Source organism: Rutilus rutilus (assembly GCF_951802725.1).
Source record: "Rutilus rutilus genome assembly, chromosome: 2".
Classification (NCBI taxonomy): domain Eukaryota; kingdom Metazoa; phylum Chordata; class Actinopteri; order Cypriniformes; family Leuciscidae; genus Rutilus; species Rutilus rutilus.
Genome location: NC_140210.1, coordinates 52036809 through 52062096, shown reverse-complemented (window position 1 = coordinate 52062096; position 25288 = coordinate 52036809). Strand labels below are relative to the sequence as shown.

The window sequence follows — 25288 nt, the reverse complement described above, 5'->3', positions numbered from 1 at the left end:
CCAGGCACAGGTCCTTCATCAGATCTGGATACGGCCTGGATCTGAATAGATCCAAATCTACAACAAAGGTACCTGTATTGTTTTTATTTTATTTGTGGCTCAATTGAGTGAAGCGGCCGTGTGTTTTTGGCCTCTACAAACCCAAGCAGCAGATCAGGTCTGCAACAGAAACTAAGGGGTATTTAAAGTATTATTTGTCGGCTTCTAGGCAAAATCTGATCATCTCTGTGTGCTTTCCAGTCTTCTCTGATCATTTTCATGTGTAAATTGCATGCGCTCATTTCACCTATTAGATCAAAAGATCTGAAAAAGCCCCTACACTCGTTCATAGACCCTCCCCTTGAAGAAATCGAGAATTATGTCAGAAAAGGGACATCAATCTTTTTATTTTATATTTAAGTAATAATAATAAATGTCCTAGAGTTTTGCTAACAATCTGTTGCCTGTCTTTGTATTAACAACTTATAGTTTTGAGTACAACTTGAGAAATGTAAAACAATCAGTTTCCACATAGGCGGCTGCATATATGAAAAAAAAAAAAAAAAACACCTAACCCTAAAAAAATTCTAACAAAAGGTTTCTCAGCTGTTTTTTGTAGTATTAGGTGTCCTTAATAACATACTAAAAGTTTACCAAAGTTTGACCACTAGAAAGGTGTAATTTTCAAGAAGGTGTCCAATATGGGCAGAAAGCCCTTAAAATGTCCTAACTCCTTCATTATTTGACCTAGCCAAGTAATCTTGGTGCCTAACTCCATGTTTTCTGGGTCTATGAATCCATTGGACTTGTCTAAAATGCACTGACATGATTACATACTTATGGAATGCATGATTTTGTGAGATTACTGTAAGGTTTTATCTTTGTTTGGGGTTTGATTAAATGAATAAGGTAATACATATGTAATGCATCCTCTATAGATGTGTGGCCGATAAGAGGCAATCAGTAGCGACAGTGGCATCTGGTCTTCCCGCTGATGTTCGGGAGACCTTTGATAACGCTTGTGCGCTTTCTACTAGACAGCTGTATAAAGGTATTTGAGTCTTGGTGTTCGGCTCATGCAGTGGACCCAGTCAACTGCCCGGTCGGTTCAGTGCTGGAATTCCTGCAGGATAAATTTTTGGCTGGAGCAGCTGCAACTACCTTGAGAGATTATGTCGCAGCTATCGCTGTGGTGCATGTTGTCTCAGTTGTTCGTATGCTTTGGGGCTGGCCGCAGAGGACTCGCCGCCTCTAAGCACAGGATCTCTCACTGGGTGAGACACGCAATTTCCCTGGCTTATGAGGTGTAGAAGCTTCCTTGACCTCTGGGCGTTAAAGCTCGCTCTACTAGGAGTATCGCGTCCTCCCAGGCTCTTTTCAAGGGAGTTCCTTTAGAGGATATTTGTGTGGCGGCAGGTTGGTCGTCTCCGCACACTTTTATGAGTTTTTACAACTTGGATTTAGATGCTGCCCCTGGTTCCCGGGTTCTTTCTGTATGAACTGGTCGCCTAGGTCCTAGTTGAGTCTGGTCTGAAAAATAAAATAAAATAAAATAATAATAATTATAGGAAAGTTCCTTGTTGGGCCAAATCCAGCAATGCTTAGCTTGAGGTATATCATTGTGTGGTATGTGTGGTATATCATTCCCATTGCATCATCGCTACGTAGCGTCAAGTGAACCTATGAAAGAGAATGTCTCAGTTTAATGTTTTCTGAATAAGGAACAAGACGCTGCGTTCGCTTCCAAACTCCTCTTGCTGCCGAAGGAGCTGCTTCTTCATCGATGGAAAATCTGAGGAGCAGATGGCACGTTCACTGTATAAGAGTGAGTGATGTAGCCCCACTGAGGAGGCGCCCGCGCCATCAGCCGATGAATTTGGCGTGATTCTATACGGGTTCAGACAATCAGTACATGCCTTCATGTGGCAGCCCTGACTAATTATAATTTTGACTAATTTTACAGTACCACACATGTTCTAATGAATTTATTCTTTATTGGAATCAAAAGAATGGTTATGAACCACAGAAACCACCAAACACAAGGCAAAACGATATGAGAAAGGAGAAATATGTAATTACTTAAAGGTGGTATCAGCGATTTCAGGCCCAAACATAAATGATCACATTCATCTAATCTTACCTAACGATCCGCTAGCTGCCCGCCCCATAAGCATGCCGTCAAAAAAACGCGTCTCTGTAGGCAGCCTAGGCTCTGAGATCTGCACACAAAAACAGTTGTTTTCACCCGTTTTAGCCAAACACTCAAAACCCAACCAATCACCGACAGGGGCGGGTGTTGTGAGGTTTTCGCGTGCAGCCGTCATATAGGCAGCCGTGCACGAGCGCAAAACCTCACAACACCCGCCCCTGTCGATGATTGGTTGGAACACTATTTATTTTGGTTTTGAGTGATGTTGATACCAACTGTTTTTGTGTGCAGATCTCAGAGCCTAGGCTACCTACAGAGACGCGTTTTTTTGACAGCATGCTTATGGGGCGGGCAGCTAGCGGATCGTTAGGAAATATTAGATGAATGTGATCATTTATGTTTGGGCCTGAAATCGCTGATACCACCTTTAAGGGAAATTGTACATATTTTTTGCATAAATATATGCGAATGTAACCAATGTAACCAATTGCTTTAATATATAATTAAGTGTGCTTGCTGAAAGCAGCACACTTACTGTTCTTCTTAAGTTTTCTTATTATTATTATTAAGTGTGCTTGCTGAAAGCAGCACACTTACTGTTCTTCTTAAGTTTTCTTATTATTATTATTAAGTGTGCTTGCTGAAAGCAGCACACTTACTGTTCTTCTTAAGTTTTCTTATTATTAAGTGTGCTTGCTGAAAGCAGCACACTTATAGTTCTTCTTAAGTTTTCTTCTTATTATTACAGTTTTTTTCAATCGCTAACAAGCGCTTACCCATACTTCAGATACTTTTTCTAAACTCTTAACACAGACTCCCACCTACAAAACACAATTGGCCAAATGGTTAATTGTCTTCTCAAAAACACATTTTGTTAAATATATACTAACTCTTCATTTCAAAACAGAACACGTTTCTCTGCGCACACACTAACTTTACCAAAACACTGGAAATCTGACTCAAAATGAAATTATTCTGTCAAAGAATAACACTTGTTTTCACTTCACAAGATTCATGCACTCAATCAAAGTACACCAGGTTTCAAAATACTGGCTATTGTTGACATTACTAAAACTGCATAGACTTTTATGTTTCAGTTTTACAGGTATTTGCATGCAAAACGTGCAATTCACCGTTTTACACTAAATTTCTTGGTTGGGAACTGTATGTCCACATGTGCAGTACTGTTCACATTCATAAGCATTTCAGTAAAAAGCAAATCAGTTTTTATTCCTTTACTGTTTACTACAGGAGGTACAGTAGAAACAGTTTGATAGAACAGAAAAAGTTTTACAGTATTGCTTACAGTGAACAAAATATCCATTAAACACACAAGAGCATTGTGAACAAAAAATGCGGGGGGGGGGGGGGGGGGGTTGCAAAAAAACATAAAATTACTGTATCTAATCTCTGCGATCTTCAGGGTTAGGCCACATGTTTTCATCAAGATCACATCTGATTTCATCCAAGGCGATGCACCTGGGATAAAACTGCTTGGTATGTCGGATCCACCCTTGGAGCCAGCATCCATGGCTTCAAGGAGGGACATCTGGTCATGTGGCTGATGGTCATAAACCTTCCACCTCTACATTACATTTCGTCCAGGTCGTTACATTTGAATCCTGCCTCATCTATGTATATGAATTCATGAGGGGCCTGGTTGGCCTCCAATTCCATAACTCTCAAAACAAAGTTTATGTAAATCATGTCATTACTGTATACTATACTGTACTGTGTAGGTTACCTACTTGCAAAGTGCAAAGCTTATAGAACTGGACATTGAATTGAATATACAGTACACTATACCTGGACATATTGTCGTTGTAGCTCCTTGACTCTCTCACTGATATATTGTTTTTGAACTGATATCATTGCAGAAGCAGAGGTTTTTATAAACTTTCATATTGTGAAATATTAGTACAATTTGAAATAACTGATTTCTGTTTAAAAATATGTATGTCATGTAATAAATTGTGTAAAATGTAATTTATTCCTGTGATGAAAAGCTGAATTTTCAGCATCATTACTCCAGGAAGATGCATATGGACTCGAAAAGCTTGTTTCTTCATGACATTGTTCAAAAGCAACACATTTTGCTAGCAATCAAAATCACATTTTGCTAAAATCATGAAATTTACAAAAATGGTAAAAGTTAATGTAAATGGTAAATAAATAAATGCAGTCCATACTGTAGCCAAGGTTTGGAATATTGTTTTTGCTATTGTGGGATGTTGTGTGTTAACATTTGTAAATACTACAAAAACAATCCATCATTTTGTTGGGAGGTATAGCTTGTCTGTTAAGAAAATGTAAGCATTATGGAAATGTGTTCACTGACTGCATATTGTGTGAAAACGACAAGAAATGTGTGAATGGTATGGCCACAAAAGCCCGATGTTGTGCTAATTGTGTTTAGAGTTTTGAAAATGTGAACACTGATTGGACAAACGCTTGTTAGCGACTGAAAAAAACTGTATTAAGTGTGCTTGCTGAAAGCAGCACACTTATAGTTCTTCTTAAGTTTTCTTATTATTATTATTATTATTATTATTATTCCCGGGAGAAAAATTTTGGCCAGCTCCTGCGCCTAAGCCCTTTGAGACAGAGACACCGTTCCAACTTTAAAACGTACGGTCAGTACCGGTTTAAGTTGCTCGCGAAGATGACATCACGAGTCCATGTCGTTTGTCCGCCACACTGGATTGAACAGAAAGCGAAACTAAATTTTCACAGGTCACAAATTTAGTCCGAACTTCACAAAACTGGACGTGCATGATCCTTGGACCAAGCCTCACAAAAGTTACTAAAAGGATTTTTGATTTTCGGAAGCGTTTGCCCGTCACAGCCAAACGAAATCGGCGGCGTAGTCGCCAAAACAGGAAGTAGTTCATATTTCAGGAACTCTATCACGTATCGAAACCAAACTTTGTACATTAACTCGAGACTCCAATGTGAGGATGTACAAGATAAAAAAAAAATAATAATAATCCAAAATTTTACATAATTTGGCAACCCCCCCCCCAGCTATTTGGTCAGCTCCTGCGCCTAGGCCCTTTGAGACAGAGACACCGTTCCAACTTTAAAACGTCCGGTCAGTACCGGTGTAAGTTGCTCGCGAAGATGACATCACGAGTCCATGCCGTTTGTCCGCAATATTGGATTGAACAGAAAGCTAAACTAAAGTTTCACAGGTCACAAATTTGGTCCGAACTTCACGAAACTGGACGTACATGATCCTTGGACCAAGCCTCACAAAAGTTACTAGAAGGATTTTTGATTTTCGGAAGCGTTTGCCCGTCACAGCCAAACGAAATCAGCGGCGTAGTCGCCAAACAGGAAGTCGTCCATATCTCAGGAACTCTGTCACGTATCGAAACCAAACTTTATACATGAACTCGGGACTCCAATGTGAGGAAGCACAAGATCTGAATTTTTTTTATTTTTTTTTTATTTCAGGCTAATAGACAAACCCATTTACCTATTTCTATGCAAGAGTTTCACCTTTTAATGTTAATGCATTTAGACAGTAGGTGGCACTGTTGTATTACATTTCACAGAGCAGCCAAGTCAGTGTATAGACTGCATTAGTTTTTACCAGGTTTGTCTTAATAAATGCAGGCATGAATTTCGTTTTTTGCATTGGTCTATTTTAATCATCTTCATTTATTAATATATACAGATTTGTATGCATGAATTGTGCATTTCCAATCCTCAAAGCAGTTAATAAAAAAAATAAAAAAACTTTATACAAAATACATCATGCTCTTCTTCGATAACCGAACAAACAATTCATTGTCTGTGGCTGTGTTTGTGCGTACGGGAAATATGCTGCGCATAACAATAGAAAACAAGGAGAAACGCACAGTCACATGCTCAAACAATCAACAACGTCGCTCTAGAGGTGCGTTGTGGACTGCGAAGTGGACTTCACAGGGTTTTCCGCCATCTTAAGTTAGAGTCTAATCCGAAGGGAGCGAACATGTTCAGTTCGAAGGGCACTGCGCACGGCATAGGGAATAAGGGAACATCCAGTAGCGGTTTTAGGCACGGGCGAACCGGGCAATCGCCCGGGGCGGCATTTTTGGGGGGGCGGCGCCGCGAAGTGATTTTCTATTATCTATCATTTCACTGTGTGGGGAATTGGCAAATTTGCGCCCCCTGCAGCTGCAGACGCCCCTGCTTGCTGAGAAGATGCCGCGCACAGAAGCTGTTTGTTTGAGAAGGGGAAAGGGGAGGGGGCGCGGAGGCGCGGGCGCGGATGACAGTTCACCTCTGGGTCTCTCCCAAATGGAACGGACAAGGAGGGGGGGGGAGGGGGGATCCATATAGTTATCAAAGTCAGTCACACCTCGACTTTCTTCCAAATAACGCACATTTTCATTCATAATATTATAAATACAGGCCTCTATATTTCCTGCACATTTTTGTCTTTCTGAATGGTCTGAATAAAAATAGGTAATACAAAACGATTACTTGGTCACCACCACCAAGGTGAATTGGTTTAGTCTTGACTTCTGGTCGTGACTCGTGAGTGACAGTTGGTTGATTGTCGATGTCGAGTGCCAAATAGGAGATGGACAAGAAAGGTCAAAGCCATCAGGTGTCCAATTTAGAAACGAGCGAAAGATAAAGGTATGCAACTATGTTTTCTCTGTATGATTACGGTATCCATGTCATGAATGAAGGGGCAATATTAATTGGTGGGTATAACTCTTATTTGTTATCCTTTTTGCTATGATTCTTGCTATGCTTAACAATAATTCGGTTTTAACTCAAACACGAGATATAATTTCACCATAATGTGCTTTGCAACAAAACTGTGACAAGTTCAGTTATTACACTGCAAAAAATGCTTTTCTTAATTAGTATTTTTGTCTTGTTTCCAGTCCAAATATCAAACATTTCTTAAATAAAGATGCATAACGTTAACAAAGTGGTAAAATGACATAAGATATTAAGTCTTGGTTTCTGGGGAAATAATTTTTTTTTTTTTTTTTTTTCAGAAAACAAGACTTAATATCTTAAAATTGAGTGAAACACTTAAAATTGAGTTTTTGCTTAAAACAAGCAAAACATGATGATCTGCCAATGGGGTAAGAACCCCCCCCCCCCCCCCCCCCCCAATTAAAATTAGGGGGGGGGGGGGGGGGGGTGCTCGAAGGGGGTCTCGCCCAGGGTGTAATTCAATGTAGAACCGCCACTGGGAACATCGATACATCACTTCACAGGAAGTGGAGAGCGATGATCACACACCCAACTGTCATTTCGCGCACCACGTCATCACCAGTCAGAACGGTCATAACGATGGAGGAGTTTACGTATGTGTGCAAGTAATACATTTCGCCATTGTTATACAAATGACAGTATTTTTAACGGTTATTGTTGTGAATATTACATATACTATTTTTGATGATTATAATTTACCTCAGTGAATGCAGCCAGCTTAGCTAGTTTGTGAAGTAAAGTGATTTTATTTTAGGTAGTTGTAAAATAGTGCAATATAATTTTAAAAATATAATATAATAATAAAAATTTAAATATGAATGTAGTCCTATATATTTGTTATATCATAATCTGCGCGACTCCGTCGTTGACTTTCTTTGATGACATTTGCTGGGCGTTTCAAATGAGCGGTTATTGTCAGTGAAGTCCACTTCAACTGATATACTGTGCTCAGGGAGTAGGGGAGCAGTGAACACTGCATATGGACCCTGTCGAATGGAACGCACATTAGATGTGTAAAAACAAGTGGAAAGCGCGAGCGCGCCGCTGTCTCCTTTCCACAAGCGCTTGTTCTCCTGTGGCGTCTGTCGTTGCTAGGCAACCATGAACTGCGCTCTCCATGATGACAAGAGCTGTGACTGAAATCGCTCCCTATCCACTATATAGTGCACTATTTAGGGTGTCGGCCATTTTGTAGTGGTGTCCGAATTCTGAGTGAACGACATCATTCCCTACATTCTTCACTACTTTTATCCACAATCCTCTCTGAATTCGAGTGTACATACGATGTACACTTGCGGAGACACTATTTCCCACAATCCAATACGATAAGGTGATAGAGCGTGAATGAAAAATAAACAAAAATGTCACCATGGCAACGGTGCACGTGAGTTAGAAAACAATCATTTATAAGACCAGACGCCTGGTTATTTATTTATATATACCGTTATATCTATATTTGAAAAATCAAATGTGTTGTGTAGTGTTTTGTTCTCTTTTATTTTCACATATAAATGTAAAAAGTAAATAAATATGACAAGCAAGTGTTTTTATTATCTTTTTTTTTTTATTCAAATAACGCAATAAACGTGAAAAATACATACATACAATTGTTACATACAATTCATACAGCCAAAAAAAGGAAATATTAAAGATGGGTAGGTAATGTTTATGACAAATTGTCTGAGCTCTCTGGCGCGTGATAATTATGTCAGCGTCCGAATTCTTTGCTGATGTAGTGCACTCAACCGCCATTCACTATGTAGGGATTAGTGAACGAGTGAGCGGTTTCAGACACAGCTAAGGAAGTATCAGCAAAATATTAATAGATTTCTAGTAGGGGTGTAACGATTCATCAACTACATCGATGTATCGATTTATATTCCTACGATCCAACTGGATCGATCTGTGCTCGGCAAGTTGGCCTTCCGGACGACATATATCGATCTAATATCGTTTTAAAAGGTAATGAATCGATTGTATCGATACTAGGAAATAGCGCATTGGATTTAAGCACGTTAGACTTTATATGGATGTTTTTTCTTTGCACTTTTAATGATAAAGGCGTTAAACGTTACTCGATTCAGTCTGCCTATCTGTGTCGTCGTCGCCATGCGTGACGCGCCAGCAGCAGCGCAAAGACAACAAGCAGCGCAAAGTCTCTCACCTCAGAAAAACGGACTGTCCTGTCCTCTCAGCCGCTATACTGCAGTAGTGCGCACTCTTCAATTGCACGCGCAAATGCGCCGGAGCGCGCTGTATCACTTCACTAAAGCGCAAAAGAAATACGAGCATGCAACGTCGTAAATTAGTAAGTTAAGAAATAAAAGTAAAATACCAATAAATTACGTTATTGGTACGTCATGTGTGTTGCTATTTATCAGGAGCAGTTTCCATGTTTCTTTACCAGTTCTTCTAAGTATTGTGTATCACCATGGTAGCCTAATTGTTGTTTGTTTCCATAACAAAATGCCACTTACTGGTTTTGTATATTTTTATATGACTGTGGTGGCTCATACCAAGATTGTATTAACAAAAACTAGTTTGGGACTGCTATTTAATAGCTTAACCTCGCAGTGCCTACTGTCTATCAGTATTTGTCATATTCTTAAAAAAAAATTGTTAAGTAAAGGGGGACAGAACTTGTGTGTCAACAATTTTTGTGTAAACAAATGTATTATAATAGGCTTATGTAATTCCTAAAAAGGTGGGTCGCGGCTTGATGACCATGCGGAAATGTGGGTCCCATGGCCAAACTATTCAAAACATCATTCTATGTTGTGATAATCGTAATTAATAATCACAATTACAATTTCAAGGGAATAATCAACAATTATAATTTTTGTCATAATCGTTCAGTCCTACTTATTAAAATGAATGCATTTTACATTAATTGTTGTTTACTTGTTTGTTTATATCTATAATTAATTGACACCTGATTCCCTTTCAAGAATTTTTGGCTAAAAAGTTACTGAATCGATTTCAAGTCACTGAATCGTTTCGGATCGGATCGTTCTAAATGAACCAATATCGTCCTTGAATCGTATCGACAACCATGAATCGCGAATCGAATCGAATCGTTGTTAAAACGAATCGTTACACCCCTAATTTCTAGCCCTTGCATTAGCTTTACTACTAGATATATTTATGGAGATGGAAAATAACAAGGCGCCCTGTACAGCTATGATCAGCTGTTCGGCCGAGCATTCAATGTTGTTACGCTGCAAGCTGATGGTTTGTTGCTGCCGCGCTCTATCACTCGCACACCATAAAGAGCAAATTGTTTTTTAATGTTTCAATTTTGTGATTAAAATGACATAATTTGGAAGCGGATAATTTCTTCACAAACAGCTCATTATGACTCAATGTTAGAATGCTGCACCTACACTCGATAGTGTGAATAAGATCAGCGCAACGCAGACCACTGCACTGACAGGGTAAAACATATGATCTGTCTACGGCCAGGGCTCAGCGGAAGACAGAAAATGCGCTGATTGAGGAAATAAATTCAAAAATAAAAGACAGTTTTACATCTTTTTTCTCGCATTCTCGCATTTTTTCTCGCATCTCGCATCTATCCACTACCTGCTAACGTTAGTGCACTGCACCCGAGCAAGCACACTTTGCAGTTCCTCCGGAAATGCATTTTTCTAGTTGTACTTGTAATCACTTATCCATCATGCAAATATGCTAATTAGAATATTACATGGCCCAAACATGTATCAGGCACCAGTATTCCTGGTCTAGGAAGAATACAAAGGAATAATGGTCATTTTAAGCACCTGACGGCCGCCATTTTGAAAATGGAGTCAAACTTTGGTACACTTTTAGTATGTTTTTAAGTACATCTGATACTGCTAAACCACTGAGAGACCTTTTCTGAGAATTCTTTTGGGGTCAAGCCATATTTGCAGCTGACTAACATGTTTTTCTAGAAATATGAATCAGCAGATTTGTAAGTAAACTGTTTTGTTGACAGAACTTGTCAAATAGAGTTACCAATACTCAAATTGTCTGGTAACCCTATAGAAATCCACAAGTTACCTAAAGTTGCAATAAGCTTTAACAATTTAATCAAAAAATGATGAACTAACTGAGGCAATCAGTTTTCGTGTGTTTTCTAAATGAGGTCAAACTATAACTTTTTAACTTTATCTACAATAACCTTTGCAGTTGTTCCTCCTGTCAGAGCTGCTCCTCCTGCTATTAAAGCTACAGGCAGTGCCACTCCACCAGTGGCAGCGACCAGTAATGCACCTCCAGCTACTGCTGCTCCTACACCCGCTACACCCGCTCCTACTAAAGCTGCGTCTTTAGCCTTCTTCATCCTGATCTTTTTCTGAGCTTCCTTGTACATCTCATTTGTGTAATGCTTTCCTCCGTTCTCCTTCACCATTCTCTCTATCTTCTCCAGCAGTTCAGTGACCTGTGATCGACTGCCTTTATCTGTATTATTGAAAACATGATAACCGCCGTTACACTGTTTGACTAGCTCATTAGTCTGGTGGTTTTTTGTCAGATGCTCTTCTATAGATGTTTTTAACTGATCTCCTCTAGTGAACAGAATGATGGTGTAACGTGCAGCTTCTTCTCCAAAGTTCTCCTGAATCCATTTCACTGTGTTTTTCTCCTCATCTGTGAATCTCACGTCCAGTCTGATGACCAGCAGAAACGCATGTGGACCAGGAGCAGACATCTCTACGCACTGCACTAGTTCCACCTTCAGCTGTTCTTCACTAATTGATGTATCAAAAAGTCCTGGAGTGTCGGTTACTGAGATGATTCGACCTTCCACCATCTGCTGATGTTCTTGGCATATTTTAGTCACAGAATGATCGCACTGTTCTTCTTCAAACGCCTTCCGTCCCAGGATGGTGTTTCCTGTTGCACTTTTTCCAGCTCCAGTTTTGCCAACCATCACAATCCTGAGATCTGACATGATTGAAGATAAAACAAGAAGAGAGGGAAAGTAATGCAAACATGCTAAATAAAGTTGTATACATTATAGTCTCCAGCTATAGCAGGCTTTCCATCCCTGCTCCTGGACAGCTGCCGTCCTACAGAAATCAGCTCGAAGACCAATCACACACACTGTTAACACCACATCACTAAAGGAAAGAGAAACAACAAGTTTTTTGTGCTTCTCTTTTTTCTGTTGTTTCTCTTTTCTTCAGTGAGTCTGCTTGTTAACAGCAGGTGTTCATCACTAATATATCAATCATCACTTAATTAATCATGTAATTGTTTCATCAACTTGAACATTACTTCAGTGCTACTTTAACACAGTGCTGGTGCTTTATAAACAGAGAGCAGTGTTAACCCTTATGCACTGTTCTGGGTCATTTGAGACCCCAAATGATGTTTGCTCAAATATATATTTTCCTCAAGTGTGTTCTTCAACACTTCCACACATCTACAACACAAACACACACAGACACACCAGCCCGTTCTCATCCCAAGGCATCATATACTGACGCTTTTGACATTTCGTCTACATCGAACGCACATGGCACCCTTTAGCGTCAATATGAAATGCAGATAGATATGGGCCAGAAGGCGCCTCCTAGCGGTCCAACCCTAACCCTACCCCAGACCTAAACCTACCCATAACCGAACAAAGCTCTGTGCGTGTCATATTGACACTAAAGGGTGCCATGTGCGTTCGATGTAGACGAAATGTCAAAAGCGTCAGTATATGACGCCCTAGGATGAGAATGCGTTGGACACACACACAAAATCACCCAAAGAAATCAGTGGAAGACTATAAAAATGCTTTCTGCTTCATAATTTGTCAAAAATGTAAATTACAATGCAGAATCACTCATAGAAGTCAGATGACACAAGTTGCTCTGTCTTATATTATTTATCACAAAAAAAATGTGACAACACAACACATCCAAGATGGACAACAAATGCAAACACACACATACAGTATAAAACCATGTAAAGGCTTGACTGTAATAAGCACAAAAATGCTAAACTTTATCAGTCATTTTTATTGTTATAATAATGATTTTATAATGTCAACATAAATCTAAATAAAAAAATGATAATAAAAAAAAAACTTTTGAAAAGATTTTTACCTACACTACTGGTCAAAAGTTTAAGATCGGTAAGATTTTCTATGTTTTTAAAAGAAGTCTCTTCTGCTCACCAAGGCTGCATTTATTTGATTAAAAAAAAAAATAAATAAAAAAAAACAGTAATATTGTGAAATATTATGACAATTTAAAATGACTGTTTTCTATTTTAATATATTTTAAAATGTAATTTATTCCTCAGATGAAAGCTGAATTTGCCGTCACGTTGGGCAACGGACGTTGCTCAAATGCCTCTGGGCGCAACTGGATAGACCTAAAACCAATCAGGGCTGCATTTCCCGAACAAAGACGTAACTGGCTGCTTAACCCCCTGAGGTCGGCAATCGCACCGGCGCGATAGGCTCACTTTTTTTTTTATCAGTTCAAAAGAGATTCATTTTGCTCTGTTGACTTTGATATTACAAACAAGTTTCATACATCAATCGATTCTGTTAAATGTGTATTATTTTTGTGTATACTCACAATAAAAACAAAGTGTTGTGCTTTTTGCCAAATAAAGAAAAATAAACATGATGTGAGTTCTGCTTTCTCTCTGTCAGTGTAGTCCATTCTGAAACGCGTCCGAAAATGAACAATAACTCAGCGAATACTCAGTCAAACAGGCATACAGACACACAGGCATAAGGCTTGAATTATCTTCTTTTAAATTAAGTAATTTATATAAAAAACAAATATTCTCAGTTCATGTCATCTGTAAGAAAAGAGCGAGATGTCAGTTGTTCTCATCTCATCTAATTATTTTTAATGTGACTCTGCCCACGGAGAGCGCGCTATTCAAACGCAAATGACTGAGGCAATCGATGCAAACACCGTGAACGCCCCCATATCAGCTCGAGAAAACACAAGTTTAATCAGATCATTACTGGTTTACACAGTCTCGCAGCGCTGTGAGGAATAATAATAATGGAAAATGTACATCAGAAGTGCGGGTATTTCGAGGAGCAAGGATCCGACTGAGCTGAGGAATACTGTAGTATGTTTTTTTCATTCTCAAGTGAATCGCGTTTCTGTGTGTGAATGAATGAACGGCAGAGATGCGCGCTGTTTACCACAGCTTGCAAAAAGAGAGTTTAAATTTGAATCGCGTTTCTGTGTGTGAATGAATGATGATGTTTTAGCAAACTGTATTGCTATACTGAGATGAGTAAAAATCGACTGAAATATGTTGAAATAAAATGTAGGCTATTTGTATAAGCAACGTATTAAACTGCAAATTAACATTTATATGCCCTAATATTTCATAAAAACAACGTTACAGTCAGGCGAAATATGAAAGACAACATTTTGTTGACTAGATTTGGGTACAGTTTTTACTGTAGAATATACTGCCACATCAAATAAGCTTTTGTTTAGCAATTTCTGCTCATATGTATATATATATATATATATATATATATATATATTATATATAAAATACTATTTTTGTCAAAAATAAAGTCATCAACTAAGATGTTAACTGTTCCAATGTTGGCTATATTCAAACTAATGAATACATATGATAAAATGTAGGCCTATAATCATTTTTTTACAAAGAAAGTGTACACTTGAAATATTGTTGAAATTGTAATTATTGTTGTAATTGACCCTTCGCAGGGAGCTTGATTGACAGGCGATCTAACCAATCATAATCCATCCGCCATTTTGTCCGACAAAGCAGTCAGGAGAGATAGCAGATTAACATGGGAGGATTTGAACTTGAAAAACAGAGTGTACTGACGTCTTTCTGCGGTTAAAACAACAATCCTTCTTATGTTCATTCATGTTTATTTGATGCTATAAATGAACTAGAATGAAGAGATGATTGGTTCACGAGCAGCTTTAACTGATGCTCTACAGCGATCTGTCAGACACATTTAAGAGCCATAAAATGGTATGTATCGTTTAAATTTCTTTTAAAAAATGACCCAATTTGAAAGGTGAGACTTTGTTTAATATGTTTAATATCAAAAGTAACCGAAAAGTAACCTGGTCTGTCCTGTCTGTCAGCGTGTTGTCAGTGTCCTCTCTGCTCCGCGATGTATTTTTCACTGCGTGAGAACCATATCGTGAGAACATGGTGTGTGCGTGAGAGCAGCGTAGCTTGTCGGGCATAGCGACAGTAAGTAAGGGGGGCGGGTCTTTTGCGAAGGGTCAATTGTAACCTTTTTAATAAAATAGCAAAACATATTTACAAGATAGATATAAGCAAAATCTTAAATGGTCAATATAAGTCTTCTTCTAAATATATCTTTTGTCCTTGCATTCATTCTTGTGGCTCAGTCAGTGTCACACCTGAATGAATGGCTCATTATGCAGAGTCATTACGCATAATGGGTGGGACATTGTATTCTCAGGTGTAAACCACTCCTCGTTCACGCCCCCCTCGCATATTGGCTTTCCAAGCAAAACCTGTCTTATACAATTGAAATCAATGTATTGTTTTATGTGAACGATTAGGCAGGATGATTTTCACATAATTTTTAAGCCAGAACTCGAAGCGACAACATTCATTAGTCAAAAGTCTCGTTGACACATATTTAGTATGTGTTTTGTGGTCTTATTTAAGCAACTTTCATTTTTATTTTTTTCAAAAACCACGCATAAACATTATTCTCTTAAAAATTCAAACATATACATGCATGTTGATCCCATATTATGGTAGCCCTGTTTGTGCTATATAGAGTGAATTTACACCTTTGCCATTAACATGTTTATAAATAATTGAAAAAAGCAGAGCATGTCAGAACACCTCCAGGGCCCAGAAAACCCCTCAGACCCCAGCGGGTTAACTTCCATAGTACGATGCATCGTTGAAGAAATCAACTAGCTAGTCACGACTGTTTCCCCAAACTGTATTGTCGCAAAGTGGTCGTTCAACCACGCTGGTTTATGACGTTGCGCACGTGTTGGAGTAATAACTTCCTTTAATGAGTCTGTTTGAGATAGAATTAACGCTAGATGTTTTGCTATAAATTACAGACATGGCATCTGAGGACTATTTCTCATTTTTCTCAGTTCTACCAGAAAGACTCGGGAGATAAAATGATATAACAAGAGTAAATTTATTAATAGCTCAGCAAGCATAGTCTTTGGCGTAGGCCCCGTCCTTAGCAAGCAATGCGAGGGTAACGGAATCTGCAAATCCCGCCTGAAGATGAAGGCAGGGGCGCAGCCGACCCCCTGGAGGTAAAGGAAGGGACCATCCTGGTGGTGGTGGGGAGGATGGAGGGAAAGGACCATCTTGGAGGTGGTTGGGGAGGATGGAGGTAATTGGCGCCGTCAGTATCTGCGAACTCAGACGGATGTAAGTACCATTCTTTTATACTGAGAGTGTTAACACATGATTGGTTAGAAGTGAGTTAATTCATAACGCGCTGATTGAGTCTTCCTGGCAGAACTTAACGCTAAGCTAACATTTATTTTGCTTTATTTCCAGATTCAGTCATGGCCTCGTTCTTACATAGTATAGCACTTTCGCACATGCGCACTCTTCAAAAACGATGCTTTAAATCTATTGACAAACTAAAAGACGTAAATGACATTTTTTATGTAGTCTAAACAAAAGACACAGATTGTAGTGAATGTCAGCTTGCTTATTTTGCTCAAGATAAGGATTTATTAAGTCCACATGTCATGCAATCTAGAAACTATGCTTCTAACCACAGCTCGAGAGCTGTCGATCCAACTACACAACTTTGCGATGTTCGTTGGAACGATGGTTTCGGGAAACACTGACTCGTTGAACTATGCTGATAACGACGGATCTTGCGACCATAGTTGGCTAACGATGCTTTCGGGAAACGCACCCCAGAGCGATCGTCATCGTGTAAAGCCATATGCTATATATTCACATAGAAAACAGCTGTTTTAAATTGTAATAATATTTCACAATATTACTGTTTTTGTTTGTATTTTTAATCAAATAAATGCAGCATTGGTGAGCAGAAGTTACTTCTTTTAAAAACATTAAAAATCTTACCGATCTAAAACTTTTGACCGGTAGTGTATGTGGAAATAATGCTCTACAGTTCTCTAGTGGCTAATTTCACGTTATTTTAAATTTAAAAGTAAATGTCACTAAAGGAAATAATTCAGGAACTGAATTGAACCCAGACAAATTAGCTGCATGGTCAGAAGCTGAGCAGTTGCAATAGGTTAAATGTGTATATTGCACCTACAATTTGGCATACTGTTTTTTTTATATATATATATATATATATATACTAGAATGCATATTTGCACACAGGGTACAGTCACCAAGTTTCATGCATCTGAGAAAATGTGTATTTTTCACTATTATTTCATCTTGTAGAAGTAATTTATTCATTTATAAAACAATATGCTTGCTATATATATATGATGTTGCAGATTTAAATATAATTGTTGTAAACTGAATAGAGGTTGTTTTGAAAGCCCTGTAGAAAAATAGTTTATTAAATTCATCACTGAATGTGTGAGACGCTCTTTATTTTGTGTTTAGAGGTTCTTTTTTATGGAATGTGTTACTGTTTCAAGAAAAGAAAATGTCATAACATTTGGGAAGTTTAATGAAATAGTTTTAGTAAACATTCTCACCTGTCAAATGTTGTTCCGTTGTTGTCTGTTGTTTCTTCCGGTCCCATACTCTTGTTCTTCCAGCTTTTGCTGTCTGGACTGTATTTTTTGTCTCCATTGTTTCAAAAAAGACTGCCAGTGATCTTACTGACGATGTACGAACCAAATTCCCCTCAACAAAGTTCTCTTCAGACATTCTCAATTCTAATTCTCTAACATGAGAAATATAACTTTCCATCTTGGTTCTCTCTGTCTTTACACTGTTCATTTCAAATATTTCCTGCACTGTTTTTAACTGCTCTCGCCTCATCTCATTCTTTTGCTCTTTTCTTTTGTCCTTGTCTTCCTCTTGTTTTCTTTTTTCTTTTCTGCTCTTTGTTCGGGAAACATTATCGTAATGTTGGAAATCATTCTGTTTGACGATTTCATCAATCTTCTCCACAAGCTTTGTGATGTGAGTTGGAATCATCTCACTTTTACTGTTGATGGAATGATATTTACCTCTGCAGTGACTGACTATGTCTTGAAATTTACTACTATATATAAAGGACATCCATGCTCTGTTTGACATTTTTTCTCTTCCAGTAAACAGGACTAGGGTGAACTTAAACACTTGAGCTCCAAAGTTCTCCTGAATTTGCTCCGCAATGTTCCTCTTGTCCTCTTCAAAGTTCTCCAGGTTGATGACGAGCAGGAAGACGTGAGGACCAGGATCAGAGAGATCTAGACTCTTCATCATCTGCTTCTTCATCTCTTCATCAGTCAGTTGAGTGTTGAAGAATCCTGGAGTGTCGATGATGGAGATGTTTCTGTCATATACTCTTCCTCTCTGTATCTCACTCTCTCTGGTTCTGCTCTCTTTAAATGCCTCTCGACCCAGTATTGCATTTCCTATTGAACTCTTTCCAGCTCCAGAGACTCCCAATAACACAATCCTCAGATCATGTCCATCACCTGTCAAACAGTTTAGAGCTCTTGATGATTTATAAATGTCTACCAATCTGTCTAAACAATCTAACAATTTTAAATTAACTCGTAACCTGTTCATTTGATTGTTGAGATGTTGCTTTTGTATTTGTGTCTAACACACTCTGTCAATGTAGTGCTCTATCACAAGCAAATTGGTCCTTAATCCAGAGTGTAAAGGACCACTTTGGAGTTTTAATGTATGCTGTTGATTAAATGAAGTATGGGTTGGGTTATTGGTAAAATATTTGTGTAAATGTTTGTAACTTATTTAAATAATTCTAGATTTTGTATGCGCTTTAATGTTATTTGTATATGGATGGTATTGTATATGGATGGTATTGTGGATGTATTGTTGGGGATATTTAATTTAATTAACCAATCAACAATACTATTGATCAGCATTACCAAACGTGGACGTTTTCCACTAGAAACAAACATTGATGTATTATTTTAATTTAATACTGTGAAGCTGCTTTGATACAATCTGTATTGTGAAAAGCGCTATATAAACTTGACTTGGCTTGACTTGTATGTGATTGACCGGAAATTCTGTGCACCTGTAATGTTGAAATTTGTCCCTTTGGTGGCACCGTAGTTTACACAAGGGAAGATTAACTTTTAAAAGGTAGCTGGGGGGTGTGAATGGTACGCAGCTGTGTTTGAGCCTACATGGATTTTATCTGAGATTTTGTGTTTATTCATGAACTTAAAGAACTCGACGCCCGTTTCATGACGGAAGACAGGACTATCGTATATTGTTTTGCATTCCTTGGTGAGCGCAGCGAGGTACAATATGTTTTCATTCATAGATAATTCTGAAAATTGTTTGCACATATGTATGGTTTATTTTGCTGTGTAATTAAAGCTGGGGTAGGTAAGAATGGTCTAAAAAACTTATTTTTCAAATTTGTTTAAACTTTATGTATATATCAATACATAATTAAAATGTTAGTATTCTGAAAAAGAAAGTATAAAAATCGACTGTATGTAGACCTCTAACGACTGTTTTAAAGACAGCTCATTATTTCCATTCAGTCCACCCTCTCCCTTCTGGGGTCCTTCCAAAGCCACGCCCCCAAAACACATGAACGCGCGACTCCGACAGCTGAGCTGGAAGACGCATTATTTACCTGAGACGAGCGGAGAGGACGGAGCGCAGTGCATGTAGCATCATGTCAGAATCACATGCAGGGCTTGACATTAACACCCGCCAACCCGCCAAATGCGGGTGGATTTTGCTCGTGGCGGGTAACGCAGTCACTCCAACTAGCCACTTTGGCGGGTTGAATAATTGTAGTCTTTTCAAAAGGCATCTGAAATAAGTGTGACACGACACTACAAATCCCATAGGGCTGTCAACGAATATTCTAAATTCGAATATATATTCGAATAGTTTTAAAAAACAGAATTTCGAAGGTGAAAATTAATATTCGAATGTGGAAAAACGCCCGCGGTAGCAGAGGCGCGGCTGTCTGCTTTGCGAGTGGGCGCGCTGCCTGAGGGGTCATTTTATTTAACGTTAAACAGAAACATTTCTGAAGTGTAGGCTACTGTACTGACTGAATAATAGATATTGCATGAATAAGGTAGGTTTAGATACAGCAGTTTCATGCACTGCAGGCTTCCACTGGTTTGATTATTTACCGTTTCATGTCAAGGAAAAGTTCCATGTTTACCACAGCACAGCTCGCTCGGAGCGTTCAATGTCGGTTCTATATACTGTACAACTTCAATTAATGTTAGTAATATTTGTTTCAATCACTGAATGAAGCCTGCTATATAAGAGTCGCGACCTTAAATTGCTTGCACAAAACTCTTGATCAGCACTCAACATTTGCTTATTGTTGTTGTTCATTTAAACTGCACAGAGCGCGTGACGCCTCATTCATGCCGCAAGACCTCCAGACACGCGTAAACTCGTCTTTACACTCACGCCAGACGCTCTATTCGCGTTTGGTGTGAACGCAGCTTGAGGGAGGGCGAGAGAGAGAAAGAGTGCCTGCGAGTGAGCGAGCGAGAGTAAGTGAGGTCTGCGGTCTTGGCCATTAGTTGATTTACTTGTTTTCGTGTAGGTAATACGTTGTCAAATATGTTTAAACTTAAATAAACTACCTATACAAGTAGTTATGTCTCTTTGTATTAATTTGTCCTGTTATTGACGTAATGCGCGTCATTGACAAAATGTGCAACCAGATGTTCGAATAGTTCGAATATAAGCTATGTGTTTTTTATAGAGGGAATATTCGAAGGTCATTTTTTAGCAATTTTGACAGCCCTAATGAGTATTGTCGCTAGTGACCGACAACAAAGAATCGAAGAGACAGCTAGCTGCCCTGCTGGAGTTATGTCGTATGCCGGTGGAGCAATGTGGCAACATATAATACATAATACATGGTTTTATTTAAAAAAAAGGAGCTTTACACACAACCTTATCAGAGCTAATGATAATGACCTGTATTGTTATATATTTATGTAGTCTTGATTTGGGTGGATGTAACAATGGTTTTACATTTAAAAGGGTTGTAAATCTAGTTCAAGTAAATTTTAGCACGCCATAGTCCACTTTTATCAGGTAATTTCACAACAACAAAAATGTGGCTAGTAAAAATGCTGTGTGGCTAGTAACTTTGGAAAACCACTAGCCACATTGGCTAGTGAGGAAAAAAGTTAATGTCAAGCCCTGATCACATGTAATAAAAAAATCTAACTTTATCATTATGAATATAAACAAATAAGATGTATTTTAGTAGCCTACCCACTATCAAGCTATCATATCGATATTGGTAAAGTTTAAAATATATATTTTTTGATTCGCTAACGAGCTAGTTATAACTATAAGGCAAAGCTAAAAACAGGTTGCATTGATACACGTTTTTCCATTTCCATTAGTTGCACTGTGATGAAGATGAATTTCGTGTAAGATTCATAACATATAACGTTAGGCCTACTAGCTGTTAAACATGTATTTTGTTATGTAAAGTTCCCCCCACAGCGGAGCCTGCCGTGAACGCGCAGGCTAGTAAACATGCAGGGTCACCGATGACGACGGATTAACAGTTATGGCACATTCACTGGTAGGGACGAAATGCTTTACATTGACTGGCCTGCCCATACTTTGACTACAAACTTGGTCCTCAAATCATTACGTATTATGCAATACATGTAATGTAACTTTATAACGTTGCACTCTTTCTATGAGTTATAAATAGCTAGTAAGATAATATAACGGTAACTAACGTTGCAGTAGGCTATGTAAATAATTATTCTAGCGATATGTAATGCTAAATAAGGTTTGCTAGTACATTATTGTAGCAACATGGCAAGCCAGTGAATTAGCAGGTTTCAATTGTTGCTTTGCACAGTGCGTGACATTCTATCTGTATGTTATGCGGCTAGAGTTTTAACACTGAGTCAATGGGCTCCGAAGGGCTTGTTTATCGTCATCGGTCTTTTTCCGTTTACCTGTCTTTGTTGTATGAGCAGGTTCCACTCGAGAAATTGGCAGTTTTGGTTGTTTGTCCGCCATTAGCACAGCTGCTCGGCACACCGGCAATCTTGATTTTGAATGACGGTATGCGCTGTGCAAGAGAGGGGCAGCGCGTACGCGAACTTGATTGACACTGCTAAGACACTCCTCCTGGCTCTGAAGGCATCTGATTGGTTCTTTACACTCGGACCGAGTGGCAGTGATTGGTCAGAGTTTTTACTGTCCTGCAGCTGCTACAGAGGTCTGATTGTTTTCATTCCTTTTTCTGAACACATAATGTATTGACTACTCTCAGGATGGAAGGACCATTTCACCCAGTATAAAAAAAAGTGTTTCTGAACAGGATTACCTACCCTAGCTTTAATGTTTGTCACCCTAAATGTTTGTTTGCGTAATGGCGTTTGTAGCCGTGAAAACAAGTGTGTGAAATGTTTGTTGTATGTATGTTTTCAATACAGTTTTCACGGTGCTAAGGTGATGATGGATTAAAAAGTTGAACGTCATGCTGGCTTGGCGAACTAAATAAAGGACACCTTATGCATCAGTCGAGACTCTCTTTTTTGGATCCAAGGGCTGCTACACAGAGCTTTGTAAACTGTTCTGGTGTTTAATGCCTCAAATGACACATATAAGAATATTGGAGACACAAATGTTTAAAGCTAATCAAACTATTCACATTTTAAAGCCTTAAAAATAAAAGCTATACACATAAAAGGGTAAAAATCATTTGTTTTAGGCTAGCAAAGGTTATAGCCTACATTTGTGTTTGCTCTGCTGTATACAGATATATCCTTACATTATTTAAGCAAAAAGCATTCAGGCAAAAGCTCAGACGATTTGTTGTTTTGAAAATGTAAACAGTTTATGCATACTATTGAAACTCTATTACCTTTTCAAAATTATTAATTAAACAAGTACCAATTTGAGTGATACGCCCATAATAGCGGGAAATATTATGAATATTCCAATATTATGATTATGTAAGTGCCACCCAGTGGAACCAAAAGCTATTTCAGGAACTGAATATATTGTAACAGAGGGGGCGACAGCAAATAGCTTTCAGCTAGTGATGTCTGTAATGAGCGTTTCTGCTTCATTATTTAGTGCTTAAATAATTTTGTTTACACATTGGACTATATGGCTATGGATGTTAAATATTGCAGTGGTGATCATACTGGCAGGGTTTACAAAAGTTTACTAAGTTGACGCTGTATCTTTACACTGTAAAACTCAATACGATCAGAATACTCAATTTTTGTGGACATCAATTACCTCAAAACATTCAAGTAAACAACTTAAATTGTTTAAGTTAGCTAACACAAAGATTATTTACTTTGGGCACTCAGAAACAAAGCAAAGAAAATGCATTTTCCAACTGCAATCGTGTGCATTTATGATGATTCATTTCTTCAATTCGATTAAACACACCCCAAAGCGGAAAAGTGGTAGCGTGCGATATATTACATAATACATTTCCATATGGGAAACTATAGTGCTTATATTTTTCAATATACTGCATTATTTGTATTGACCACTTATGGCATATAGATAAATAAATGTAATATTCATAAAGATTTATCCTTTACATATATTATGCATACATGTTCCCATTTAAATGAGAATGTATGTTCACATATACATATAGGATTTTTGGTCTGGTTTTTATACAATTAAAAAAAACTTGTTAAAAAAAACAATGTCTTTACAAAAACTAATTATTAAAATAAAACATGATAAATAAAAATGCATCTGACAAATATGTTTTAACGTTTTTAACTTTCCAAACGTTTTTTTTTTTTTTTTTTTGTGGTTGGAAATAAGTAACTATCCTTAATTAGGCTTATTATTTTGCATTTTAGGCTCATTTTAAGCACAAATTATGTGGGTTCTGCTAATGCAATTGTTTCTTCTTCTTTTTGGTGTGTCTGAAATTGTGCAAAACAGTCCCGCACCTTGTTGAGGCCCTGTTACAAAGCACATAGCCTACAAACAGTAATAATTGAATTTAACATGAATAGTATGTTGTATGTGACTACCTTGGAAGCGATAACTATGTATCTTTTGATAATGTCGCTCTGTCTGCACTCCTCTTCTGATTGTAATGTTCTTCATGAAGTTGCGCGCGTCGTCCTCTGCTGGTAAAAAATAGTCACTACACGAACACGATTGCCCTGATATAACCTGCAGGATGCTGTGCTGGTCTGGCTGTATTTGCAATGTATTTGCGGGTTGTTTTAAACGAGCTGAAAAAACATGGTTAATTTCCGTTAGTAAGTTGTGTGTGGTTCAGTCATGTCAACAGATTATTTCCGGTTTCGACATCGCGAGCGCGTTTGCAAGCTTGCGTGTCTGTGCATCTCTCTCTCTCTCTGTGTGTGTGTGTGTGTGTGTGTGTGTGTGTGTGTGTGTGTCTACGGCGAGACACTTCTCGGAAAAGCGGATTCATCTCAAAATAATAAATCTGCATAGACCCATTTTCAGTTAGTAGCCTAAACATTGTCACGTCGACATTAAAATGTATTTAAGGGAACAATTGACTCGTACGTGGCTGTTGAATTATTGAAATAATAAGCTGAATAAGCACAGGAAATGTAAACTCAGTCCACTTTGCGTCGTCACCGCAAATCATAATCAAGTTTAGTTTTTGCATACAAGATTAAAGGATTAGGAATATGAATAACGTTTAACTGACCTGATTGCTCATTTGCACATTCTTTATTAAATATGTCTTCCATGCTTGTCCTACCTCTGTACTTCTTCTCCTCACTAAGCTAAAACGGATGTGTTTTAGGAGTAGACTGCAGTTTCAGAACAGAAGTGAGGGGCGGAGCTTCAACAGTCATAGTTGTGCCCATACACATAATTTTGATAAGATCGATGTGTAGGCCTGCAATATTTAACAACACTTTTAAATAAAGTCACTACACACATCAAATGGTTAGCCATATCGGCTACTCCAACTACACACAGATGTAGAAAATGTAAAACACTACTATCTTGTGTCTTTTGCTTGTTCAGTGTTCAGTGGAGTGCACAGGAGTTTGTCACACATATGTATGTGCACAAACAAGGTTTGAAATGAACCTTTTTACTCACCAGCCAATTTGGCTACTGTTTTCTTATTTAAGTTACCAGTCATTCAGAACTTCTACCAGCCAAAACAAAAATATCAGAAATAAACAAGATTATCAAAGTCACAACTTACATTTAAATCTGATTATGAATCATTGAATCACTTTCAGAGTTACTCAATCACTGCAGGTTATATTAAAATAAAATAGAAAACAAAATAAAAACAAAATTATCTGTAGCTTCTCTTATAGTTTTAACAGCATTTATTTTGTTATA

The 25288-nt window shown here is 38.1% G+C and overlaps 1 protein-coding gene across 1 annotated transcript; it reads right to left on the bottom strand.

The window, feature by feature from the left end:
• Positions 1-8227: 8227 nt before the first annotated feature.
• LOC311281452 (GTPase IMAP family member 8-like) lies at positions 8228-24744 on the bottom strand. Its single transcript, XM_084394391.1, has 3 exons — positions 24633-24744; positions 17506-18438; positions 8228-11782 (listed from the first exon to the last, which is right to left on the bottom strand). The coding sequence occupies exons 1-3, from the start codon at positions 24673-24675 to the stop codon at positions 10986-10988; spliced, it is 1773 nt and encodes a 590-aa protein (XP_084250517.1). The 5' UTR covers positions 24676-24744; the 3' UTR covers positions 8228-10985.
• Positions 24745-25288: the final 544 nt, after the last annotated feature.

What these genes read in the sequence shown, in the direction of transcription:
- LOC311281452 (XM_084394391.1), bottom strand. Translation starts at nt 24,675, where the DNA reads ATGGAAGACATATTTAATAAAGAATGTGCAAATGAGCAATCAG. An exon ending in ATGTGCAAATGAGCAATCAG is followed by an intron (nt 18,439 to 24,632) that starts GTCAGTTAAACG and finishes ACTGTTTGACAG; the next exon opens with GTGATGGACATGATCTGAGG. An exon ending in AACGGAACAACATTTGACAG is followed by an intron (nt 11,783 to 17,505) that starts GTGAGAATGTTT and finishes CAATCATGTCAG; the next exon opens with ATCTCAGGATTGTGATGGTT.